This window comes from Lepus europaeus, chromosome 13 (assembly GCF_033115175.1).
Source record: "Lepus europaeus isolate LE1 chromosome 13, mLepTim1.pri, whole genome shotgun sequence".
Taxonomy (NCBI): domain Eukaryota; kingdom Metazoa; phylum Chordata; class Mammalia; order Lagomorpha; family Leporidae; genus Lepus; species Lepus europaeus.
In genome coordinates this window covers 64932285-64960125 of record NC_084839.1, presented here as the reverse complement: position 1 = coordinate 64960125, position 27841 = coordinate 64932285, and the positions used below count along the sequence as shown (strand labels likewise).

At 43.7% G+C, this 27841-nt stretch overlaps 1 protein-coding gene across 2 annotated transcripts in view; it reads right to left on the bottom strand.

The window, feature by feature from the left end:
• Positions 1–27841, bottom strand: part of ANTXR1 (ANTXR cell adhesion molecule 1) — a 232098-nt gene that overhangs the window by 124109 nt on the left and 80148 nt on the right. For both annotated transcript variants that reach the window (XM_062209570.1, XM_062209569.1), the window contains exons 10-11: positions 18157–18255; positions 1207–1276 (exon numbers count right to left, since the gene is read on the bottom strand). In XM_062209570.1, the coding sequence (XP_062065554.1) occupies positions 1207–1276; positions 18157–18255 (169 nt within the window). The remainder of the gene's footprint in view (positions 1–1206; positions 1277–18156; positions 18256–27841) is intronic.

The window sequence follows — 27841 nt, the reverse complement described above, 5'->3', positions numbered from 1 at the left end:
CTCTGCTCTGGTCCCAACTGCCCTTGGGACTGCAGTTGCTTCCCAGGAGCCTGACTTGCCCCTTTATAAAAGATATTGGGATATTCTCGGCAGGCGTATCAAGGCAATGCATTCAGACCTTGCATTTCAGTGAATTGCACCGAATGGGCAAAACCTGCTTCCATTTAACTTGTCAGACCATGATGGACAAAGTATTCTTATCCAATGATTCACATCATTGGGAATAAACTGGGAAATTATAAACCTGTTGCTCCACCGTTGTTATCTGGACACTCAGTGGTCCAATGGGGGTGACCTTGTACTGCCCAGTGAGCTCCCAGAGGTAAAGCAGTGGATGAACTGTGTGCCTTCTCGGCCTCCCTTCTGGAAGACACTCAATTGTGAGCTCAGGTATGGCTGCAGTGTGCACTGTGGCCACTGGGCTAATTTGTAGCAACAGGGGAATCGCAGGTAAATGTCAGGCAACTGGATTGGAGGTCTTCCAGAGAACAAGTGATTAAAAGCAGAATTCAGATGAACAGCTTGAACCTTCTGACCCTCTAAGAAGCCATTCTATCTCTAGCCTGTCGCAATGAGGCTTCTGAAGAGGTTGTTTTCTCTTTGTACCAACACTGCTTCTCCATTTTCCTACATTATGCTGTTGAATGTTTTGATCACATATTTACTAACACTTCTTATAATTGCATCACCAGGAGATTTACCCCATAAATTAGTTCAGAAAATTTAGTCTGTCCTGTGGAGGAGAGGTGACGTGGGAAGGCCTGAGTCTGGAGTCTCAGTTGCCATGAGCCAGCTGTGGCCTCACCTGGCTTCTCTGTGCCTCCTTGCTGAGTTCCCTTATCTCTGGGGAGGAGGTGGGCCATCAGGATGACAGGGTGAGGTCACGCGTGGGGGAGCTTTCTAGCGATGACATTGTGATTAGGCCAGACACACCTGAGGTGGAGGCCGGATGTTTCCGCTGACGGTTGTGGAGCTACGGCAAATCTCTCAGCCTCAGCCTCCACGCCTGTAAAATCGGCATAATAGGAATATGTGGTTCACAGGGAAGTGGGAAGGAGGAAGTGAGACCCTGCAAAAGACCTGGCGCCTGGGTAAGTGCAAGCACTGGAGGAATACAAAGGCCCTGGCATGGACAGGTTTTATTTTTCCCTTTGTCCCCTCACCTCCTCTCTCCTCTACGAGGTTTGGCTGCTGGTAAAAACTTACATGCCAACTTCTTTTAAGACAGGCGCTGGGCACAGCAAGTAAGTATCTTCCACGGTGAAGGGCTTCTCATCTGTGAAACGGAAGACGCCGCGTTAAGAGGAGGGAGGCAAGGTGTTATCATTTCAAATTCAGTGACTTCTGAAGGCCATCGGCCAAGTTCATGGAGACAGCAGAGAAACAAAGAGCTTTTTGAAACTGCTCATGCGGGAAGATTCATCAGAGTGAACTCGAGGACTCCTGCCTGCATACGTCTCCTGACCCTGTGCGTCCAGGTGAGGCAACCAGTGAGTGGACGAGGCTGAGCTCCCCGGATGGAGCAGGAATACCGAGGGGGAAACAAGAATGGGCTGGATCTGGCCTATGGAGCATCATGCTCAAGTCTAGTTTGGGAGAAAAGTCATACTTATGGGAAAAGTTCTCTGACCAAAACAAGAAGTGGCCAAACTAACACATCTTCCGGATTCAGAAGACGGGGGGCACTCTTTTGCCTGGCTGCTGTGTTCAGGTCATAAGAAATCCATAATGTGAACTGTGCTTTAGTGGAGAGAGGGGGAAGAGGCATTCCTGGTGGGAGGAATGGCATGAGAACAGACAGGGCAAACAAATGGGAGTTCCCAGGTGGCATATAACAAGGATTATTATTTTTTATTATTAATTTTTTAAAAATTACTTACTTGAGAGGAAGAGAGAGAGAGAGAGAGAGAGAACAGAGAGCTCTGATCCATTGGTTTACTCCCCAAAAACCTGTAATGATGAGAGCTGAGCTGAGCCAAAGCCAGGAACTCAATCCAGGTCTCCCACATGTGCAGACCTGACCACACGAGCCATCACCACTGCCTCTTGATTCACAAGACATTTTTCCATCGATGCAGGCTACGTGCAGGTGCTCAGCAGGCATCACTCAGTCACTCGCTCCCTTTCAGCTGTGCTATCAGGGAGAGATATCACCCACTTCATTTCACTCATTTATTTGAGAGGCAGAGAGACAAAGAGCTCCCATCTGCTGCTTCACTCCCTAAATGCCTTCTGCAACAGCTGGGACTGGGTCAGGCTATGACCAAGAGCCAAGAACTCAATCCAAGTCTTTCACGTGGGTGACAGGAACCCAAATACCTGAACTATCACTAGTGCCTCCCAGAGTCTGCATTAACAGGAAGCTGGAGCCAGGAGCTGGAGCAGGATATGCAACCCAGGTACTCTGATATGGGATGCAGGGGTGTTAGTTGCGATACTAAATGCCCAACCCCCTTCCTCTTAAAGGTGAGGAACAGATATGGAGAGACTGAGTAACTTCCCGACATAGCACAGAGGCACTTGGATCTGCATCCAGGCAGGTGGGCTGCAGAGTCTGCGTGCTCATTCAACGGGCTCTAAGGCCGCCCTTGACAAGAGCCCCACTCAATTTCCTTCTCAAGAAGACCTTGAGAGCTAAGGCAGGGCAGGGACATTTTTTTTTTTTAAAGATTTATTTTATTTATTTGAAAGTCAGAGTTACACAGAGAGAGGAGAGGCAGAGAGAGAAAGAAATCCAAAGTCAGGAGCCTCCTCCGGGTCTCCCACGCGGGTGCAGGGGCCCAAGGCCTTGGGCCATCTTCTACTGCTTTCCCAGGCCATAGCAGAGAGCTGGATCGGAAGAGGAGCAGCCAGGACTAGAACCAGCGCCCATATGGGATGCCGGCACTGCAGGCCAGGGCTTTAACCCACTGCGCCACAGCGCCGGCCCCAGGGCAGGGACATTAAGCAGAGTGGATATCAGAGAGGTGACAGTGACCTTCAGATGCACAAAGCCAGGACTAGAACTGAATTCTCCTGCATTATTTCTTCCTCACTACGCGATTCTCCGCCCCAGGAATGGTTTGTATTAGAAGATTAACCAAACTCGGTATAGGCGTGGGTAAGCAGACCCTGTATTTAGTTTCTTGTGACTGCAGCTTCTTCGGCAGCACATGTCCTGGCAATACCTGGGAGGGCAGCTCCTGCCCACAGAGCCATGGGCGGCCACTCAGCTGCCACAGGAGGCCTCGTGACTGGGGCTGTGTCTGTGGGAAGAGCTGGGTCACGCTGCGGAGGGCGCCCCAGGTGGCCCACTGCAGCCATCCAGCCTGGGACGCTGCGGCCCTGTGTCAGGGGCTACACGCACTTCTGGGTTGCCTCTGAACAACTTCCTGCTCCTTCTGTCCTTCCGACTGGACAGCAGTGAGAGGAGCATGGCCTGGGTAAGCAGACATTTCTCACTTTCCCCTCCTTTCATCTCCCTCTCCTGCTTGGGAGACCAAATATCCCTGGGACAAAGCAGGGGAAAACTTCCCTGGGGAACTGAGACGATTTTGCTGAGACCAGGACAGTTCCGACCCCTCTCCCAAGTGCCCCTGGGAGTCTGTTGGCCTCCGGGGCTTGTGGGCCTGCTCTGTGAGTTGGCATTTTCTGCTCTGAGAGGGATTGTTTGGTTTGGAGCCTATTTTTGCTTCACCACAAAAATGAGTGACTTTTTTTTCTTCTCTCTCTCTCAACAAAGGAGGGCCATTTGGTTTCCATAACTCAGATCATCTGACTCCTTCCTGGCTCGTCCACTTGGGAAGCAGGGCCCAGAGCCTTTGTCGTCGGCTCCTCAGCCGGGCCACGTTTGGCTCCGGGGCTGTGCCAGGCTTGCTGCACCCTCCAAGGCCAGGGTGTTGTGACGCTGATACAACTGGAATCCACTCCGAGGACAGTGGACACTCTGGCCCTCTTGCCCACTGAGGGGCCATTTCACCGCTCATTAGTACTGCGTGGGCGGGGGAAATGGAGATCCGGAGCTGGGATCAGCCTGCATGGCTTTTATTTGCAACTGGGGAGGAAATTAGGGAGGAGTGGGAGTTTGAAAGCAGAAGTGAAATGGAATTTTTAGATGGTCTTGAAGCTTAAACTTGCTTATCCAGGACCAAAGATAACTCGGAATTCTGTACACACTCGTGGCACAGGCTGAAGCAGTTGTCTGCCGGAGTCTGAGAAAGGAACGTAAGTTGATGTGAATCAGGACCTGGAGACCAGTGAGTGTCATTACATCAAAGTGCCACACGCCCCTGACCTGCGAGCTGGTGTCTCGGGGGCTGAGAACAGAGGGCAGCAGAGTAGACCTCAGGGTGTGACAGATCCAAGTTCAAATCCCGGGCCTGTGTTTTACTACTGCATGACTGGGGACAAGTTTTTCATCTGTAAAATGGTGATGATGACATCATTGCAAAGAGTTGTATGAGGAGTAACCAAGAGTGCATTAAAGTACAAAGGGCAAAACTTGGCACTTAATAAGCACCCAGCAAATGTGATTCCACTTAATTACAAGGGCACCACACTATTAAAATAGGCTATGGGAGCGTGTGGCTTAAAGTTAGAGAAAGTGAAGACTAAGTATTACTCATTTTTCTAAACCAACATCTTTCTAGTGGGCAGAAATTCCTAGGAAAAAGAAAGCTTTGGGGCTGGCTCTGTGGCCCAACAGTAGGTTAAGCCTTCATCTATAGTGCTGGCATCCCATATGGGTGCTGGTTCGAGTCCTGGCTGCTCTACTTCTTTTTTTTTTTTTTTGACAGGCAGAGTGGACAGTGAGAGAGAGAGAGACAGTGAGAAAGGTCTTCCTTTGCCGCTGGTTCACCCTCCAATGGCCGCCGCGGTAGGCGCGCTGCGGCCGGCGCACCGCGCTGATCCGATGGCAGGAGCCAGGTGCTTCTCCTGGTCTCCCATGGGGTGCAGGGCCCAAGCACTTGGGCCATCCTCCACTGCACTCCCTGGGCACAGCAGAGAGCTGGCCTGGAAGAGGGGCAACCGGGATAGAATCCGGCGCCCCAACCGGGACTAGAACCCAGTGTGCCGGCGCCGCAAGGTGGAGGATTAGCCTAGTGAGCCGCGGCGCTGGCCATGGCTGCTCTACTTCTGATCCAGCTCCCTGCTGACTGCTTGGGAAAGCGGTAGAGGATGGCCCCTGTACCCACGTAGGAGACCCAGAAGAAGCTCATGACTCCTGGCTTTGGATTGGCCCAGCTCCTGCCACTACAGCCATTTGGGAAGTGAACCATCGGATGGAAGACCTCTCTCTCCCTGTCTTTCCTTCTCTCTGTCTGTAACTCTGCCTGAAGTAAATAAAAAAAATCTTCTAAAAAATGAAAAAAAGTTTTAGAGAGTTTGTATACACACATACACACACACTGAATCTAATATCCTATACTCAGAGATACTGTCATTATTCACAGTTTTGGAAACTGAGGCTCAGCAAGGTTAGCTGAGCCAGTGCGGCATCATTTGTCAGAGCTGGAATTCAGACCCAGATTGTGTTGAAATGACTTGCCCAAGGTCAGCCCAGTAGTCGTATAATGCAGCCAGAAGCACATCAGAGCTGAGGTTCTTCGTACCGACCAGTTTGGAGGCCGATAGTCATGACCCTCAATGGGCACGGATGGATACCAATGGGAAGCAAGCCTTCTGGGAGAGGGGATGGGGGCTGAACAGCTCTAGGGTAAGGTGCAGGTGTCTTCTGAGAAGCCCTAGTCGATTGGGAATGAACCCCAGAAATAAAACCATACGCTCCAATGCGCCAGTGCTCCAGTGCTTACAGGCCCAGGTTTTAACCTTGGGGCAATGCAATCCTTTTCAGACTGGTGAAGAAAGAAGCTCTCAGAATTCTTCCCAGCAGTCTGGTGACTATCTAATGGATTTGGGATAAAACCAGGATTAAAATTCATTAGCCAGTTCAAACACCAATCAGAGTGAATCCTTTTATAGGGCTGATTAAATAATTCAAATACTTCCCAAGTCTTGGCAATCTTTTCTTGATATAAACATTTATTTCTGGTGCACAGAAAAAGAAAAATAACCCCTAGTGTCATCTGGGGGAGTTTGTTGAAACCCTTCAAAAGCTGATGTAAGCCCCAAAGTCGAGTTTACATTCCTACTGTGACATTTGCATTAGGTAGTGGGGAAAACAGTGGAGGTTAGAGACTGAATGAGCTCAGGCTGCTGCTTCCCTCCATCTCCCCTGGGCCTCGGCAGCATTTTCCTGGCATCCCAGAGCCAAGTATAACTGTTCAGCACCAAATTATCAGCTGATTTGGGAATGTGGCCCAAATGAAGGAAGAGAAGACAGGCTAGAGTTGGGCTAGATGTTTTCACCTTCTCATTGCTTCTAAAAGTAACCAGCTTTGGAAAAAAACTTTTAAGATGTGATATGAAGGCCGGCACAGCGGCTCAATAGGCTAATCCTCCACCTGTGGAGCCGGCACACCGGGTTCTAGTCCCGGTCGGGGCGCCGGATTCTGTCCTGGTTGCCCCTCTTCCAGGCCAGCTCTCTGCTATGGCCCGGGAGTGCAGTGGAGGTGGCCCAAGTCCTTGGGCCCTGCACCCTCATGAAAGACCGGGAGAAGCACCTGGCTCCTGGCTTCGGATCGGCGCGATGCGCCGGCCACAGCGGCCATTGGAGGGTGAACCAATGGCAAAAAGGAAGACCTTTCTCTGTCTCTCTCTCTCACTGTCCACTCTGCCTGTCCAAAAAAAAAAAAAAAGATGTGATATGAAAATCTGAAATAAAATTTTATTCAGCAAGGCTCCAATTTGGTGAAATTCAAGGTATCTGTGTTGAGCTTTCTGGAACCCCAGACAGAAAAAGAGGTGGGATTGATTGCCCTACTGAGTTGATCTCAATGATAATTCACAAAAGTGGGGGTCTTGTTGCAAAGCTAACGGCTGAGAGTTGAAGAAACTAACATTTGTTGAGCATGAGATATGTGTCTACCTGGGCTAAAGGATTTTCCAAAGTAAGATGATAAGCCCAAGGATTCCTTGGGTAGAAGACATTAAACTATCAGGAAACAAAACAGATTTTGAAAGTGGAGAGTGGCTTGTACTTGGAAAGGCTGAACAGCAGTTGTCAAGTCAACAAGGAGCAACAGGCAAAATCAAATGGGAAGACATTGTAGTGAAGTGCAGGTGCACTGGACAAAGTTGGAAAAAATCCTGAGAATGTAGTACACCTCTTGTAATGTCTCTTATGCTTAGCTAAAGCCAAAAGGGTGCATTTAAAGTGGCAGAACCAAGCCGGCCACCATCCTTTTCCTTGGAGATGTCCATACCCACCCACCCCTTCCTTGGTCTTGAGTTGCTGCAGGGTTATCTTGGAAGCTCTCCCTGGCTGGTGCTGTGAGATCGGGGTAGGAGCTCGGCTAGTAAGATACGCGTAAGTTCCCTGAATCTATTCCTAACCATTTCACCAATTGCATGTTATAGGTCTCTAGGATGTGTATTTTGCTTTCCTGTCCTTCCCTCTGGGGCAGATTGGAGTGGGATGGGGAACAACGAGCCCATAAATAGCTGAGGCTCAGAAGCCCCGTCCCAGCTCTGCCACTCACTGGCTGTGTGGTCACAGGCAAGGCTTTTCACCCTAGTCGTAGTTCAGAGTACTCATCCATAAAAAGGGATTAATACTCATAGCATAGGCTGCTGTAAATTTTCATGAGATGATATTACTAAGTGCTTAGCACTTAATAAGTACTCAGCATACATTAATGATACTACTAAGGGCCAGAACTGCTGGGTTCATCTCTATAAAACACGAGATGATATGACTGTGTAGGCCCACTGTGTCTACCAGGTTGTCAGGCTATGGCACAGATGTGACATGAAGCAAGTCATCTCCCTTAATAGGATCTGTGGACAGCTGTATAGTACAGTGGCTCTCAAATGAGGGTGATTTTTGCCCCTCAGGGGACAAGCGGCATGTCTGAGAGCTTTGACTGTCAATACTGGGAGAGGAATGCTCTTGGCATCTGCTGGGTAGAGACCAGTGATGGCGCTGAATGTCCTACAATGCACAGGACACCCCCACCCCACAACAAAGACTTTTTCAGACCACAGTATCGACAGCTCTGAGGTTAAAAATCTGGTATGTCTACCATGGATTTATATCCTCCTTCAGCCCACTGTGGAGCAGTCTAAAGATGCTATTTGGAAGATCATAGCCCAGAAATGTTCAGAAATGTTCTAAGATGATGAGCAGAGGAGGGAGAGGGATGAGAGAGACACACTGGGAGACATCCTGTTTGGGGTAAGCAAGAGTGTTTCTTGATAACTTCCTCCGTGAAAGCTTAGAGGGGTCCAGATTTCCCTAGTGGAATACAGCAAAGCACTGAGCTAAGTGGAGCCTCAAAACATCCAGCGGGAACTCCAGATGTCACAGCTGAGGTTCTGAGATGATGGTGGCTGGGAAGGCTGCTGAGTCAGACGTGTTCCATATATAGCAGTCCAGGACTCAGAGCCGAGGACAGTTTGGAAGGGAATGAAATGAGTTATCGTGGCCACACTGCTCAGGAGAACCAAGATCACATCACGACCCCAGGAGGGGCGGTGACAAGTGAGGGCTCTGAATCCATTCCCAGGGCAGTGCAGGCACAGGACAGGCAGCCCTGCTGCTCCCTGGACTGTCCGTTGGGCTGACACATGGCAAGTCCTATACAAGGTTGTGAGCCCTGGGGCTCTGAAGCTGGTTGTCGGCATTTCTACTCTGATTCTCAGGATAAAAACCCCTTGCCCACATTGATTGTGATTTTTATTCATTATGGAAGTAATGCATGCTTAGTATAAAAAAGCCTGAGAAATACAGAATATATGAAAAAGAAATTAAAGTCCTTGGTAATCCTAAATCTCAGTGATACAGATTGTTAATGCTTTGGGATGTTCTATATCAGAATTTTTTTCTAAGCACATTACTTTGTACTTAGCACATTTATTATTTTGAAAGCACATTAATTTTGTTTATTTGGGATCAGACTACACATGATTTTATGGTATTTGTCATTTATTTGAAGTTAATTGGCAGTTTTAGATATAGTAAGAAAACTAAAGAAAGGCAATGGGGCTCAGGACTCTTGCAAAGTATTTTTTCCTCTCAATAAACCGACACCAAAAAAAAAAATTCTTGAGTGTTGACATTTATAAAACTTACAAATTATCTTTTAAGCAAGGCATCAACCTTTTAAAATTTTGTAATCATGAGGTCAGAATAACTGCTGCCATCAAAACAGCTATAATTTGCTAATAATATATTTTTAGAGATTTGTTTTGACTTGGTAGAGGACAACCAGCATTCATACACAAGGTATGTGTCTCCTGATATGCAAAGTCTTGCAGCTGTGCACAATTAGGTTTGGAGAGATTTTACCTTTGGAATTGAGATTGAGGGACAAGTCAACCTAAACGGCTAATGCCTTCCACACAGCCTTGACCATGGGTTTTGACAAATGTTGACTGCTCTTAAAGGGCAGTCAGAGGTGAGATGGGAAGGAGACTGCAAGCACACACTTGAGTAACAGTCAATGGTCACTAGACAGCTGTGGTGTGCACGTTAGGGGCCAGAGCTGCATTGCACAGAAGATGCCGCTGGTAGCGCTCTTTCTTCTTTTTCCTCCACTGCACCAACTACTCTGACCCAATGCTCACTGGAGAGTGGGGGAGCACAGATTACTGGCCTGTCTGGGGTTTCCAGGAGCCTGGTCCATCTCTGTGTTAACTCCCTTCTTTCCCATCATTCTTAGGAAACAACAAAGGACTGCCCAGGTTCAAGTCATTTCCACCAGGTCATCTGGGTGACCTCGGGCCCTTTATCTCTCTTAGTTTCCTCATCAGCAAAATGGGGATACAAAGGACTCTGCTCTCCCTGGGCTGCTGTGATGGTAAGATGAGGTACACAGGGAGGGCATTTGGTACAGCACCAGGCACAGGACAGGTGTGCAGCAACAGTACCTGCTGGCATTTGGATGAAGCATGAGGCCCACTGGGAACTGAGGTGCAGCTCCACTAAGAACCGTAAGACTATGGGTTCCTCTGTGTCTCTTCATTCTGAGCCACGCACAGTGGCATTCCATCCTTTTCACCAGGCATCTGATCCCCAGCGATGCATCCAAATTGCAATATTTATCTGTGACCAATGTCTGCAATATTCTAACCCTTGACAAAGAAAATAGACTTTTGTTTGGGAAGTCTATGCTTTCCCTCCCTCCCCATCTGTCATCATACGTGAATTTTAAGGATCTCCTTAGGGCAGCATAGTCTTGGGGCCCTGGGGCCCAGATGTTTTTGAAGATGAAGTACAGTTTTGGATAACTGGACAGATTTTTCAAAACAAACAGTCTGGAACTTACATGTTTGAATGTGTTGTCTCTCTGTCTCTTGGGAAGCTGAGCCCTCTTTGGAACTCTCAGAACTGCCTTCATGACTAATGTTCAGTTTGAGAAAAATATCTTCAAAGGGGGAAATTTTTTATCTTTTGAGAGTATACAAATTGGAAATTAAACTGGGAAGTACAATTTTGTACCAAAAGATAAAATGTGCCTATAAAACCACAAAACTGATTTCTCACATGGCCTGTAAGTGGAGTTCTAGTGATTTTGTTAAAAATCAGTTTCTTTTGTGTACAGTCATACCTCATGCATTTCCACGCAACATCAGGATAGTCCCGCATGGTTTTCATTATTGCGTTTGTTAAATGTCCATTTTTTATTTACTGTGTGCAGAAAGGATAATTTCTCTGCTCATAGCCCAGTGTCTCCTTTTTAGCATTCTAATCTCTCTGCAAATGGATTTCCAATTGAAAGTGGATCTTTTCTTGGCACTGCACACTGAATACTGGAGTAGGAAAAACTGCAGCCAGAATAAATAAAGTTTGTGTGAGGATTTCCAAGATATTTTCTTGGCTAGCAGTGAGTTCACTCTGGTGATTGCAGAACTAACCAAATGTAATATTTTAGATGTACTGTAAACCTAAGTAATTACAAAGATTTTTAAAATTTGATTTTTAAAAACTTTTGTGGGTTCTTTTCTTATATAGAGTACCTATGTTTGTCAGGAATGTTGAAAATACAGAAGAAAATAAAAATTAATAGTGGTCTCATTCAGAGGCGATGACTGTTAACATTTTGATGTATGCCTTTCAAGTCTCTGCACACAAATGTGTATGTATAAAAGCAAAAGTATTACCAATTCACCATTTTGTAACTTATTTTTAACACATGATGCTGTATCATTAACATTTCCCACATCAGTAATTATTCTTCTACATTATTTAACTACTGAAAGGTAAAGTATAATTTATATCACAAACGACCTATGGCTAAACAGTTATGTTGCTGCCATTTAGATGCGTTGCTCTCTCCTGCCTGCTTGCCTGCCTTCCTTCTCTCCTTCCTCCCTGCCACCATCCCTCTCTGTGTTCTTTTTTCTTTTGCTATCCTCACACCACTGGGATGAGCATTCTTGCAGCCAAGTCTTTGTGAATAGTGCAATCATTCCCTTTTGATGAAGCTGAAATTCCAGGCCCAAAAGTGTAAAAATGCAATTGGCTCGTTTTAAAAATTGCCTTCCAAAAGATTCAAAGGTCTTTCAGGGATGGTGAATGAAAGCCCTCATTCCCCGCCATCTTTGCTAATTCTGGGCACTGCATTTGTGTTCCTCTTTGCCATCTGAATGGTGTAAACACGGCAACTGATTATTCCAATCTGCATTGTCTTGGTGACACGGAGCATATTTTACATGCTTATTGGCCATTATTTTTCTTGTAAGTTTGCTCTTCTTATTTTTACTCATCAATATGTCATTTGTCATTTTTACTGATTTTGGGAGCTGTCTTTATATTGCCTACTGACTTTTGGTTTATTACATATCATATGAGTAATTTCTCCAGTTTTCCACTTCCCTTTTAAAAAAATATGTCTTCATTTTTTTTTCTTCATGGTGTGATGTGTCCCTTCATGCTCAACTATCCTTCCCCACTAAATATTCTTTTTTGTTTCCTTCTAGAAATTTTATAGTTTCATGATCACATTAGAATTTTTACTTCAGGGCTGACATTGTGGTGTAGTGGGTAAAGCCACCACCTGCAGTGCTGGCATCCCATACGGGCACTGGCTCAAGTCCTGACCACTCCACTTCTGATCCAGCTACCTGCTGGTGGTCTGGGCAAAGCAGTGGCCTAGGCAGAACAGTGGAAGATGACTCAAGTGTTTGGGCACCTGCCATCCATGTGGGAGACCCAGATGAAGCTCCTGGCTCCTGACTTCAGCCTGGCCCAACCCCAGTTGTAGCAGCCACCAGGAGAGTGAACCAGTGGATGGAGGATCTTTCTCTGGCTCTCCCTTTTTTTCCCTGTAACTCTGACTTTCAAATAAACAAATCAATCTTTTTTTAAAAGGAGAATTTTTAGCTCATCTGGAATTTGTTTAGATCTAAGGTGTGAGGAAAAAGCCAAACTCAATTGTTTTTTCCAAGAGACTAGCCCATTGTTTCAATACCATGTTTTGAATAATACACTTTCCCTACTGATATGAAAGGTGATTTCATTTTATATTGAGTTCACATAAGTGTTTGCCTCTGCTTCTGGACTTTGTTCCAATGCTTAGTTTGCTGACTGTGGTACTAGCCATACATTATTTCAATTACTGTAGATTTTTTTAATACATCTTAAAATCGACTAGGGCAAGTTTCCACATTTTTCTTGGCTATTCTCAAGTGTTTATTCTTCCATACAAACTTTAGAATGATTTTAGCTTAAAAAGTCCCATTGGAATTGCAAAAACTTAATGTTAATTTCAAGACAACTGATGTCTTTCCATCATTATTTGGTAATGGTGATAATGATAATAATAAAGTAACCCCAGTAGCCAGCGTGGACTGAGTGCTCGGCCCTTTTCTAAGCTCCACCTGTCACACTGAAACCGACTAACGATCCAGCACACAGGTGCTATTATTGCCATACTCACTTTACAGCAGGAGAAAGTGAGGCACGTGGAGACGTAAATAACTTACCCCAGCCACGCAGTGAAATCCGACAGAGCTAGGATTTTCCTGGCTGCTCTGGTATCACAGCCTACACTATGCCACACATTTATACTGGGTCTCTATTCATCCCTTCTTTAAAATCCTCACAAAAACTTAATTTTTCTCATATACTTAAAAAATTCATGGAAAAATAGAATCAAAGATAAGTTCATTTTGTTGGACGGAATTTTTGAAATCCATGCATAGTTTATTTTTTTTAAACATACCTATTTTCCATGAACTCTCTGAAGCTGGATGGATGGATTTCAAATTTTTTTGCACCAAAATAAACTTAATTTCTAATTCCATTACACACAAACTTTTTGACGTACCTTTGTATGCCCACACATTTGATTCATTAGTCTTCACTAAATTTTATTTGCTGTTGCTATATTTATCTTGTGAAGCTTGCTAATTGGTCATTGCCCAAGCCTGGCAAAGCTACTGCGTGACCCAAGTGAGGCACTTATTTTGAAGTCATGCAGCTAATAACCCTGTCATTAGTCTATTAGTACTGTGGACCCCCTTCTGTATATTTGTAAGTTCTCATCAGTTTTTTCCCCCCAGAAACCTTTTATTTAAAGAATGCAAATGTCATACATTTCATAATTACAACTTTAGGAACATGGTGGTTCTTCCCACCACACCCGCTCTCCTCAGTTTGTTGCTTTACTATGATGCTCATGGCACTGTCCAGTAGAGTGGTCTCTAACCACACGTGGCTACTCTTATGTCAGTTGAACAAATGAAATTAAAATTCCATTCTTCAGTCACTGTAGCTGCATTTGAGATGTCTAAGCCACACGTGGCTTGTGGCTGTCACCTCGTCTGCCATTTTGGAACATTTCTACCATCACAGAAAGTGCCACTGATCAACTATTAATAACCTTGGTGATGGGTTGTCTTGCCTTTTTCTTCTTAATTTTACAGCAAATACTTCTGAATAATGATTTATTATTGGGATAATTCTGTTTTAAATTCAAATATCTAGACATTTTTAAAACACATAATTAATTTTTTTCTTCTTTTCTTTAGATTTTATGTAGTTATTTGAAAGGCAGAGTGCTAGAGAGTGAGAGGCATCTTCCGTCTGCTGGTTCACTCTCCAAATACTGGCAACAGCTAGGGCTCTACTGGACCGAAGTTAGGAGCCAGGAACTCTATCAAGGTCTCCCATGTAGGCGACAGGAACCTAAACACTTGGGCCATCACCCACTGCCTCCCAGGTGCAGGAAGCTGGATCAGAAGCATGGAGAAGCCAGGACTTGAACAAGGCGCTTTGACATGGGATGTGGGTGCCCCAGATGGCAGCTTAACCTGCTGTGCCACAATGTCTGCTCTTAGATATATATTTTTTATTATGTTAGAGAAGTCTTATCCTATTCCTAGTTTCCCAAAAGTCTTTTTAAAATTTAGAATGATTAATGGATTTTAATACTTTCTTGGCATCAATAAGTTTTGCTATGTGAGAGGCAAATTCCTCCTCTTTTGTCAAAATTGTCTTAGCCATTGTGGTTCTTTTAAAATACACTGCTATATTTTGTTTGCCAACATTTTATTAGATATCATCATTCTCTACTTCTAGTGCCCTTGTCCAGTTTTTAAAAAAATTAAGATTATGTTATCATCATAAAATGAATTTGAAAATTTTTTCTTTATCTCTTTACTATGAAACAGTAAGTATCAGATATGGATCATCTGTCCTTAAAATTTGGTAAAACTTGGATGAGAAAAAAAATCTGGGTCTGTTGGTTTGGCTGGAGGGTGGGATTTCCACTCATTTCTCTTCTTCTTTGTACATTTCATCTTCATCTGTCTAATCATACTATTTAATCCATCCATTAATCTGTATTTTGGAGATACACTTCAAATCTAGAATTTATATTTGGTTCTTCTGCAAATCTGCCTGGAGTGCCCATAGCTTTGCTTCCCGCTTAGGTTTTCATTCCTGTAGTTTAGGATTTCTTGTTCTTTCCTTTCAACAAGGCCACGTGCTAAGAAATTTTATTTTTAAAATTGTTTACGTATGGGGGAGGGGGAGAGAGAGAGATAGAGAGGGAGAGAAAGGGCTAGAGAGAGGGAGAGCCCTCAGAGAGCCCTCATCCTCTGATTCACTTCCCCAAATACTGTCAAAGGCCAGGGCTGGGTGATGATAAGGTTGGGAGCCAGGAACTCCAGGTTTCCCACACAGGTGACAGGAATTCAATTGATTTGAGTTCTCATCACCCCACCCCCCCCACCCCCACCCCCCGCCCCATGTCTGCCATGGCAGAAGCTGGAGTCAAGCCCTGGAGGCGGGGATGGAACCAGCATACGTTGATGTGGGATGTGGGCAAATTAATTATTATCTTCAACACTGGTCCAAACTCCTGTTCCTTTGAAATCACATTTTATACAGTATTTCTGGATCTATTATATTGGTCAAAGTCCAGGTATTGTTTTACATTTCTAACTGTTGATTTGTTGATTTTATTTTTAAGGAAAACAAGAGAGAAATAGGAACTAATCTTTGATTTTTATTTTCTGATTATATATTTTATTTTATGGCTTACCTTTCTGGTTACATTTTCTGATTATTTATCACCTAAGAATATATCTAGGCAATTTCTACTTTTGGGCATTGATATGCTGACTTTTACTTTACCTTAGCACACTGAATTTGTAAGGTGGTACATAGTCATTTCAAAAGATTTATGCTCTATATCTTTAATTTTTTATTCAAAGCTCAAAGGCTTGGAAAATCATGCTGTTTCCATTATAAATATAACTTCAATTTGCTCTTTTAGCAGTTTTGCTTCATAGAGTTTGCTACTGTATTATTTGCTGGAGACCCTGCGGCTCATATCATGTTTGAAGTGACTGTAGGCACAATATCCTTAGTTTCATTACGGGGCCTTCAGTTAGTCTTTTACTCATTTACCATATGATCTCTACTTGTTGCATGATGTAATGCAACATTTTGGGGAAAAAAAATCCTGAAAAAGGAAATATGTGAAATAAAAATGAAAACAGAAAACATTTTAAAATTTGGAGTGCAGAAGGAGAATAGGAGAAGTAAAGGGATCTGAATTTATTCATCTCACAAAGAGGACAGGAATCAATAGAGGTGGGCATATTCGTAAGGTTGACAGAAAAATGCGATGTGAATTAGACTGCATTTAAAACTTTATCTTTCTCTGTCCTCCACAGGATCATGTCCATATAATTTCTGATTAAAATGAACAGGTGAATTAATGAATGAAGACCAAGTGTTTTCTTCTAACTCTAATTTTTCCACTTGTGGTTCAAATATTTTTAAATAATCATATAGTTGAACTTGCTGCCCTCTTTTTCCCAAAACTCTTACCACTCTGCTTGGCTTCAACCAAGTCCCTACCCCAAAAGCCTTTATCTCTCTTTGAATATGAGTGAGGAGGAGTGCCTGTGCATATGTCTGCAAGAGTATGTTAGAAAAGGAAGAGAGGAAGGAGAAATAGATGGGCTTGTTCCTCCCAAAACAAGGTTTCACGGAGAAGTTGGAAAAGAGGCTTTCAAAACGCCTCCTCACATCCATGGTAAGTTCACGTTTCATTTGATCTTTACCAGCGTCTTCTGTAACCTTTGAACAACAATAATGGGGTGGGCTGCCCCTCTCCCCATGCCACCACCACTTATCTCTAGAGGGATGCCTTGGGTCTGAAAGCTTCCTCGGAAGGTGCTGATGTCTTAGAGTTACACTCTTAGGACTTTCTGATCTTAAACTTGGGATTTTGGCTCAAGACAAAGGAAACACAGATGTTAAATGACATCACAACTGAAAGGAGAAGAGAAAAAAAAAAAGGGACTCTACTGGGAGTGCACGTCCAACTATTACACTGTGTAATGTCACACACGCTGTGGCTACTGAGGAATCCTTCAAACGTTTTCAAATAGCACGCCGTTCTTAGGGACAGGAGAGAATTTCCAGATCCCAAGAAAGCTAACTGGATGTTTCCAATGGTTAGCAACATTCCAGGGCCAGAAATCCCGGATGCTTGTGAGGAAGCCACTGCACGTCTCTGTTCACATCTTCAAGTGGGTTTTGGGATGTCATGGAGGAGAAAAAGGCACACCCCTCCATTCTTCTTTAAACACAACTTAGTACCTTTCTCACAGGGCTACTGGGAGGACAAAATTAACGTGTGGTTAAGTTGATAAATGTGTGTCCTTCCATTCTCCTTGCTCTTTCTACCTCTCAGGGCTGTCGTGGCAATGAGATGGAAAGCAAGCACTTAGAGCACACAGCACTATGGAAAATGCAGTATGACCGTTATTTATCACTGCGGATGCAGCATCAATAATTACTTGTGTGATGAATGCCAGATGCAGATGCTAACCGGGGCTCCTGGCATCTGTCTTCCCCGTAATCAGTCTCCCCCATCGCCTCTGGACAGCTACATGAGTCACACATGTCTTTAAATTAGAAACTTGCCTGTTACAAAAGTCTCCCGGAGGTGCCAATGTTGTAGTAATTCGGTGTTCCCATGAAATGCATTTAGTTTTACTTGCATATTCCTGTATTTCATTTAAGATATTTACCATGATGAGAGTTTCTTGGCTACTCCAAGCAAGAGTCATCATCCAGCTTGAAGTAAAGTTCCAGAATCTACGCATGCAAGCCTAAAAGTCTGGCCTTTGCGTTGTTCAGGATTCATAAATTTAGGCTGTCTGTTTTTGGCTCTTCCCTTCAAGAGCCCACAACCTTCTGTGAAGGAACCTCAAGCTCCACAAACCCCATGGAACCAGCACGGCGCTTGAGAATGCACAGCTTGGTGGGCCTGCGAGGTTGAGGAACCAAGGGTCCTTGCTGCCTCCCTAGGCCCGCACAGGCTGCTGCCTGCGGCTGTGTGGGTCATGGGGGAATCTGTGAGCTCCAGCCCAGCCTCACCCTGCTTCCTGAGCTGGACACCCCGAGGCTGTGTCCACCCAGAAGGCCAGGAACCACGGCCAGGAAGGGCTAGCTTTGTCCTCGCCGGAGGCCATTCCAGCAGGGAAGACTCCTCTGCTGGGTTCCTGTGTGTGGCCTTCCAGGAAGACAGCGCTGGGAATTCCCTCCCCTGCAGGAGCCTGAAGAAGCCCACACAGCCCGCGGGGACTTACTGAGGGTGACCGAGTCGTTGATCTTGAAGCTGCACAGGACCCTGTCCACGTTGCGGGCGTGTCGGAAGCCGTTCCCTCTCACGACGACTTGGAATGACTCTGAAATGAAGAAGGCCGACAAGACACGTTACTTGCTCATTAATCCCAAGATTCCTACCTGCCTTGATGCAGAGAACTCATTAGCCATTCTACCAGGCTTAAAACATTCCAATATTAGTTCAGGTTGGAAATCAAAAGCAACCTGGTGAGTTGCTTTTACCACTTCCTCACCAGCTCATTCTCACTAGCTAGTCCTGAAGAAGGCGTGCGACTTTTAAAAAATTTTTTTAAAAAATATTTTATTTATGTATTTGAGAGGTAGAGTTGCAGAGAGAGGGAGAGACAGAAAGGTGTCAGTCTCCAAATGGCCGCAAGGGCAGGAGCTGGGCAGATTCAAAGCCAGGATCCAGGATCTTCTTCCAGGTCTCCCAAATGGCTGCCAGGGGCCCAAGCACTTGGGCCATCATCTACTGCTTTCCCAGGCCAGTAGCAGGGAGCTGGATTGGAAGAAGGGGCAGCAAGGACACGAATTGGTGTCCATTTGGGATGCTGGTGCCTCAGGTGGAAACTTAGCCCACCCCACCACAGCACCGGCCCTGGCGTGGGACTGCTTACTCTGACTCCCCACCTTCTTGCCTTTGCTCTTGCTGGTTCTCCCACCCAGGACGTCTTCCACCTGCCTTTGAGTCTGTTCAAAGCTGACCCAGTTTTCAAGTCCAGGTGGTTTTCAAATCTGTGATCTCAGCTGCCAGAAGGGGCTACAGACAGGAGTCCCTCGTTTCCTCTTCAGTCAACTCAACTCTTTTCCCTTCTGTTTTACATCCTGGATGCCCCGGAAGGATTTCTTTAGAGCCTAGGGGGCCTAAAATTTTTTGGAGAACACTGCCTTAAGGTAGTCACAGCCTGTCCTCAAGGGTGTTATAAGCAATTATGTACATCCGGTGGTGTTCTTTCCCAGCTAGAAAAACCATTTGTCTAGGTTGGGAGTCACTTGACACTGCTGCTTCGCTCCTACCTCTCTGGGCCACACAACAGAAGTATGTAGGTTTGTGTAGGAATAATTGCATTTAATAATGACACAAAATCTTGCTCATCAGTGGCCAGTCATCAAGTATTACCTGTCTGAGCTGACATCACCCCTCAGTGCAGTATTCCTTCCTCTCTGAATTGAACAGGAAACATAGCTTGCAGGCCTCCATGTTAATTTCATCGTTCCAATGTATGCTCAGTTAATAGAAGGATACTTCACAGAGTTTGTGGAAAAATGTGATTGAAAAGTAAGCTTATTTTGTATTAGCAGACACTTGTCTTGTTTGTGTGATCCCTTTGACTCTTAGACCTATCAGAGCCATCAATTGTGAACTGAAATTGATCACCTGGACTAGTGAGATGGCATTGGTACCTGCCACCTTGATGGGATTGTATTGGAATCCCCTGGCACATTTCTAACTCCACCATTTGGGGCAAGTCCAATTGAGCATGTCCCAAATTGTACATCTCCTCCCTCTCTTTTTCCACTCTTATATTTAACAGGGATCACTTTTCAGTTAAAATTTAAACACCTAAGAATAATTGTGTGTTAATTACAGAGTTCAACCACTAGTACTAGAACAACAACTACAACAACAACAACAAATACTAAAAAGGATAAAGTATTACATTGTACATCTAGAGTCAGGACAAGAGCTGATCAGGTCATTGTTTCTTATAGTGTCCATTTCACTTCAACAGGTTTCCCCTTTGGTGCTCAGTTGTCACCGATCAGGGAAAACAAATGATATTTGTCTCTTTGGGACTGGCTTAATTCACTCAGCATGATGTTTTCCAGATTCCTCCATCTTGTTGCAAATAACCGGGTTTCATTGTTTCTTACTGCTGTATAGTATTCTATGGAGTACATGTCCCATAATTTCTTTATCCAGTCTACTGTTGATGAGCATTTGGGTTGGTTCCAGGTCTTAGCTATTGTGAATTGAGCTGCAATAAACATTAATGTGCAGATGGCTTTTTTATTTGCCAAATTAATTTCCTTTGGGTAAATTCCAAGGAGTGGGATGGCTGGGTTGTATGGTAGGGTTATGTTCAGGTTTCTGAGGAATCTCCAGACTGACTTCCATAGTGGCTTAACCAGTTTGCATTCCTACCAACAGTGGGTTAGTGTCCCTTTTTCCCCACATCCTCTCCAGCATCTGTTGTTGGTAGATTTCTGAATGTGAGCCATTCTCACCGGGGTGAGGTGAAACCTCATTGTGGTTTTGATTTGCATTTCTCTGATTGCTAGTGATCTTGAACATTTTTTCATGTGTCTGTTGGCCATTTGGATTTCCTCTTTCGAAAAATGTCTATTGAGGTCCTTAGCCCATCCCTTAAGTGGGTTGTTTGTTTTGTTGTTGTGGAGTTTCTTGATTTCTTTGTAGATTCTGGTTATCAACCCTTTATCTGTAGTATAGTTTGCAAATATATTTTCCCATTCTGTCGGTTGCCTCTTCACTCTCCTGACTGTTTCTTTGGCTCTGATAGGTCTAAGAGTCAAAGGGATCACACAAACAAGACAAGTGTCTGCTAATACTAACTGATAGAATCAAAAAGGGAGAGAAGGATCCAACATGGGAAGCGGGATACACAACAGACTCATAGAATGGCAGATGTCCTAAACAACACTCTGGCCTCAGAATCAGCCCTTAAGGCATTCGGATCTGGTTGAAGAGCCCATGAGAGTATTGTAGGCATGGAAAGCCAAGATACCATGGAAAAGAAAAAAAGGAAGAAGACCTAAATGAAAGATCTCTGTTAGTGAGATCCCAGTGGAAAGAACGGGGCCATCAAAGAAGGAGGTATCTTTCTCTGAAGGGAGGAGAGAACTTCCACTTTGACTACGACCCTATCGGAATAAGATCAAATTCAGCGAACTCTAAAGGCTTCCATAGCCCTGGCAACTCATGACTAGAGCCTAGGGAGATTACTGACGCCATGAACAGGAGTGTCAAATTGTTAAGTCAGCAACAGGAGTCACTGTGTACTTACATCCCATGTGGGATCTGTCCTTAATGTGTTGTCTAATGTGCAGTGATGCTATAACTAGTACTGAAACAGTATTTTTACATTTTGTGTTTCTGTGTGGGTACAAACTGATGAGATCTTTACTAATTATATACTGAATCGATCTTCTGTATATAAAGATAATTGGAAATGAAAAAAAAACCTGGTGTTAAATTGGAAATGGCATAGAAAATTAATTTAAAAAAATATTATGTAGGATCTCTGTCTTTAATGTGCTGTACACTGTTATTTAATGCTATAACTAGTACTCCAACAGTATTTTTTTCACTTTGTGTTGTTATATGGGGGCAAACTGTTGAAATCTTTACCTAATATATACTAAACTGATCTTCTGTATATAAAGAGAATTGAAAATGAATCTTGATGTGAATGGAAGGGGAGAGGGAGCGGGAAAGGGTAGGGTTGAGGGTGGGAGGGAAGTTATGGGAGGGGGGAAGCCATTGCAACCCATAAGCTGTACTTTGGAAATTTATATTCATTAAATAAAAGTTTAATAAATGGAAAAAAAAAGAAAAGTAAGCTTATTTTGATGTAAAAAATTTTTGGAATCCATGCATAGTTTTTTTTTTTTTTTTTTTGACAGGCAGAGTGGACACTGAGAGAGAGAGAGACAGAGAGAAAGGTCTTCCTTTTTGCCGTTGGTTCACCCCCCAGTGGCGCGCTGCGTCTGGTGCACCACGCTGATCCGAAGCCAGGAGCCAGGTGCTTCTCCTGGTCTCTCATGCAGGTGCAGGGCCCAAAGACTTGGGCCATCCTCCACTGCACTCCCGGGCCACAGCAGAGAGCTGGACTGGAAGAGGAGCAACCAGGACAGAATCTGGCACCCTGACCGGGACTAGAACCTGGTGTGCCAGTGCCGCAGGTGGAGGATTAGCCTATTGAGCCAAGGCGCTGGCCAGTTTTTTCATAATATACACTTTACATGAACTTTCTGAAGAGACCTCATATACATGAATTTCAAAATTTCTTACAATAAAATAAATTTATCTTTCAGTTTAATTTTTCATGCAAACTTTAAAGTACTTTCATACATAATGAATAAGATTCTTATAAAGTAAAAACAAACAAAATAACCTTACTCTTTATAATAGTCCTACCACAGGGGAAACTCTAATTAGCTAAATGTTTAGGAATATTTGCTTATGTTTGATGGTCTGTAACAGTCAACAATCCATTCTATTTTTACTATGTTTTTGTGTTTAAAAATTGGAGCTTGGGATAATACTGTGTGGCATATACAAAGAGAAAGACTAAGTCAGAGGGAAAAAATGTAGTATTTGAGGAAATGGATCTTAAGTTATCCATTTCTATCCAAAAGAATAGATGTTGGAGGAAGACTGTGATTAGAGAACTAGCATATGGAACCTTCTCAAAGTTTAATAAATGTTAGGAGTGTCTGCCACCTTCATTCTAGGGAAACGAATGAGAGGCCCCGTTGCCAAGATAATACTCAATGTCCTACACGTCTGATGTCACTGAAGCCTCATCGCCACTCAGGCAGATACGGATGAGGAAACTGATCTTAGTAAAGTCGAGTGGTTTGTCTAGGATCACACAGCTGGTCACTGTCAGTCAGAGCTGGAGTCCAGGGCTGGCAGGCTCCACGTGCCAGGCCCAAGGACTCAGCCACTACGTTCTGAACCATCTGCTAAAATGGACACTCATTGTCTTGTGACAGATGAGTAACTTAGAAATTGGGACTCTGTTGTTGTTTTCTTTTTGTGAGCTTATTTTATTTTTATTTTAGGTAGGTTTGCTCATTTTCAGAAAAGTGGATCTGGCCCTCTTGTGAAGCAAGAAACCAAAATCTAAATAAAATAACTCAGAGGCACCACCAATGCCACCAGGATTACAAATTAGAACAGAATGCCTTTAGAAGTGTAAGGGAACTTCACAAGAAGGAAATTCAGATTTTGACATTTTAATGACTTGCCCATAGTCATGTAATTAATTAGCAAGCAACGAAACTGACTCTGTCCAAGAGTTCAATGCCTTTGTTCTGAACTATATAAATCACAGGGAGGGACATGTGGTTTTCAGGACCATTAAGCTCCACACTATTTAGGGTTTATGCAATTTCATGTTGATGTCTACCTATGGCTGTTAAGTTTGGAAAGAGGCACTTGGTAGTTTCCTTTAGATGTCCTCCAGGCAGTGAGGGATGACTCAGTCAGTTCAACAACCATTTCACCAAATGTCAAGCATTGTGGGAGGATCCTACTGTATCTTCTTTGCTCAATTAAGCCTACACTGCTGGGCTTACTTCTCCCATTTCCTGAAAGATCAGCGGAGGGAGAGAAGACTCTGGAAACGCAGGCTGCGGGCCAAACTCCCTTCTCTAACACCATGTTCTAGCATTACCAGTTCAGCTGCTGAATCCCCTATAAAAAAGAGGCTGCCCACATGTCTACGTGGCCCAACTTCAGGGAGTTTAGGAAGAAAGACAGCAGGAGTCCATGATGTGTCCCTGGCAAAAACCAAACAAAGCACCCTCACCCCCACCCCAGGCCTGGGGAGAAGAGGGAGGAGCTGTCGCTCGGGGCAGCACGCAGGGCAAGGCGATGTCTGTGCTGGGACACACATTTGGTTTCCAGAAGAGCCCCAAGATCTGACTGAGCAGCGCCACTGGAGTGTCAGCGCCTCACACACAGAAGTTCCGGAGCACAGCGCTGTCGCCGACTGCCAGCGAGTGACAAGCCGGGCACACTAGATCGGGTCTCACCGACTTCTTATCCACAAAGCCCTAGACCGGGACTTACCAACTTACTTCTTATCCACAAAGCCCTAGACCACGCTTTCTAAGCTCGGCTGGGTCACAGCTCCTGCGAGAGGTGCCTAAGACTGCAGGTCTTTAGGGAGGAGTTTTCAGACTGAAAACAGTCTTTGATTTATTTTTTTTCAGATCCATACCCTTTCTGGTATCTTTAAGACACAAGCTCACTGCGAATCTTTTGTCACTTTTATTCTCAAAGGAGGCCAGCGTTTCTATGTCTTCTCAATGCTTGCCTGTGCCTACCCCAGGCTGAGTAGGGCTCAGTCCAAGCCCAACTGAATAAATAATGAATCTTGGCCAATAGAGGGAAAGGACAAGGTGGTCATTTCTTGGCCGGCCAGATCTAATTCTGTTTATTTTCTGAGGCTCAGTAAGGCCAGCCAATGAAAAGATGCTCAAGAACATTAATCATTAGGGAAATGCTAATTATTACCACGATGCGATAACACAGGCTAATCCTCCGCCTGCGGCGCCGGCACACCATGTTCTAGTTCCGGTCGGGGCGCCGGATTCTGTCCCGGTTGCCCCTCTTCCAGTCCAGCTCTCTGCTGTGGCCCGGGAGGGCAGTGGAGGATGGCCCAAGTGCTTGGGCCCTGCACCCCACGGGAGACCAGGAGAAGCACCATGGCTATAAAGAAAGTCATGGGCAGCAGCAAGTGTATGTATGGACTCAGAACCCACAAACATTGCTGGTGGGAATGTAAAGTGGTGCAAGCTCTTAGTAAAATAATTTGGCAGTTCCTCAAAATGTTAGCCTTAGTTACTCTAGGAACCAAAAATTCTACTTCTACATATATATCCAAGGGAACTGAAGACACACTTCCACACAAAAACATGTACATGAGTGTTCCTAGCAGCATTGTCCATCACCAACAGGTGTGAACACCTCAGATGCATCCACTGATGAATATGAGCTTTCTGTGTAATGGAATATTATTCAGCCTTAAAAGGAACTCAAGCTCTGATATAGGCTATGGCAGGGATGAACCTTGAAAACATTATGCTAAATGAAAGGAGCCAGAGACAAAAGGGCACTTGTTGCATGATTCCATTTGTGTGAAGTGTCCAGATAACAAATCATAGAGAATCATGGCTGCCACTACTGGAGACAGGGGCAGTGAGCTGTGACTGTTCCACAGGCAATGGAGTTCTTTTCTGGGGTGATGAAAACATTCCGGAATTAGGTAGTGCTTATGGTTGTACAACTTTGCAATACATGACAGGCCACCAAACTGTGCTTTCTAAAGGGGTGAATTTCATGGTAAATGAGCCATAGCTTAATTTTTAAAAAGGAAAACAAATCAGTAAGTGGCTTGAAAAGCTTGTTCCTTCCTGTTTTTCTTTCTTCTCCTGTTTGGAAATGTGGAGTTCACAGGTTCGGAGAAGCCCTCCAGAAAGGCTGCCTATTGCTGTTTCTGAAAACGAGACACCTGCGCATTCTCCACTTGCTCTGCTCACTCACGACCTCTGTGCCAAACTATCACAAGTGACGTTGGTCCTGTGACTCAGTTTGATTTTCTACACTTTTAGATGCTTAATGTGGCATGCAATAGCTGAAGTACAAGATAGAGAGTGATGTACGAGATGGGTGCCTTCTGATGGTTCAATTATTCCAGAGCTTTTAAATTGCGTAGCTGTACATTTATAACGGCTTCAGTGAGGTATAACTGACATACTAATTTGCACACGAAGGGTACAGTTCTGACACAGATACAGAACCGCGATCAAGACTGTGACCACATGCAGCACCCCAAACTTTCCTTGGGCTGTCTGTAACCTACCCTCCAGCCCCTCCCACCCTTTCTCCCATGCAACCACTGATCTGTTGTCTGTCACTGATGGGAGGACTTTAAAAAATTTGTGGGCATTGGATTTAAATGATAGGTTTATTTTGGTGCATAATTTTTTGAAATATATGCATACAATGAAATCTTCAAAAAGTTCATGGAAAATGTGTATTATGAAAATATGGTGCATGGATTTCAAATAGTTTTGCACCAAAACAAATATCTTTTAATTTGATTTGCCACTCTTACTCAAGTACCCTCATATATTAATTTATATTTTCGAGAATTTCACATAAATGGAATCATGTATTTCTTAGTAACTTTTTTTGTGTGACTTCTTTACTCAGCATAATTATTTGAAGGCTTATTCATAATTATTTTGATATTCACACAGCTTACTCCTTTTTATTACTGAATATCACCTGACTGTATGTAATAAGCGATCCTGTGTTTATCCATTCATCTGCTGATGAACAATTGAGTTGTTTATTGTTTTTGGCTATCAAAAATAGAGCTGTTATAAACATTTGAATATAAGTGTTTGGACACAAATATTCCCTCCTTTTTTTTTTAATCATAGGTAAATACATAGGAGTGGAATTCCTGATTGAAATGGTACATGGAGGGTTTAGGTTTAATTTTTAAAGAAATTGCCAAAACTACTTTCCAAAATGGTTGTGCCATTTCATGTTCCTATCAACAGGGTATGATAGTGCTTCCTCCAACAGAAGTATCTTAAAGAGAAGAGGCTTGGCAGAAAACCAAATTGTCTACTCGGAAGAGATGCTTAATGGCCAGGCATGAGCACTTTGAAAAATCACGAAAAGTGAAAGAAATGAAAACACTGGTGTTGCTTGAATATGTCTACTTGGACACCTACTTTCCAAATGGTAAGCATGAAACTTAAAACTGTCTTCTTTGATATGGATTCAATCTAGATGTCCATCAGCTAAAGACTGGATAAAGAAATTATGGTATCTGTACACATGGAATACTACACAGTGGTAAAAAATATCCTGTCATTTGCAACAAAATGGATGCAATTAGAAACCATTATACTTAGGAAATAAACCAGTCACAAAAATTCAGATACCATATGTTGTCTCTGATCTGAGGTAACTAATAGAGCACCTAAAAGGTAATCTATAGAATTGAAATTGACACTTTGAGATGTGATGGCTTTGAACAGCCTTTGTCTCAATTGTTGAGCCTTTGTCTCGATTGTTCTTTTTTTTTTCCGATACTATTTGTTGAACTCTTTACTTAGTGTAGGGTTAATCTTATGTACATAAAGTTAATTGAAAATAGATCTTTGCATATGCATAGGATTAAGTGTCTGATAATAATAATAATAAATAGAATTAAAAAGGAATGAATGTTCCAACATGGGAGGCAATTCACATGCCAGACTCATAGCAGACAATCACTTTAAGTAGCACTCTGACCTCAGAACCAGCTCTTAAGGCATTCTTGTCTGGCTGAAAAGCCCACAAGAGCATTTCAGGAATGGAAAGCCAAGACACTGTGGCAAAAAGTGTCCTACAGGAAGGATCTCAGTGGATAAGACCCAATGGAAAGAAGTGGTCATCAAAGAAGGAAGTACTTTTCTCTGAAGGGAGGAAAGAACTTCCACTTTGCTTAAGGCCTTGTCTAAAAATTGATGGAGTTTGTGGATTCAAAAGGCTTCCAAGGCTCATGTCAAGAGCCTCGGGTGATCACTGATGTCATACATAAGAGTGTTAATTGTTAACAACAGGAGTCACTGTGCACTAACTTCTCATGCAGGACTTCTGTTCTCAAAGAGTTGTATTATAATTATGTCTAAGTGCTCACAAAAGATGTATCATTCTTGGGTGCTTCTTTAAAGTTAATTAAGCTTCTAAGAAAAAAGTGAAATTAACTTCAGGATGCAATGACTTTGAACAGCCCTTGTCTCCACTATTGAGGAACAGTTTTTTTTTTTTTTTCATGCAAATTGTTGAACTCTTCATTTAGTATAGAGTTGGTCTTATGTGTATAAAGTTAA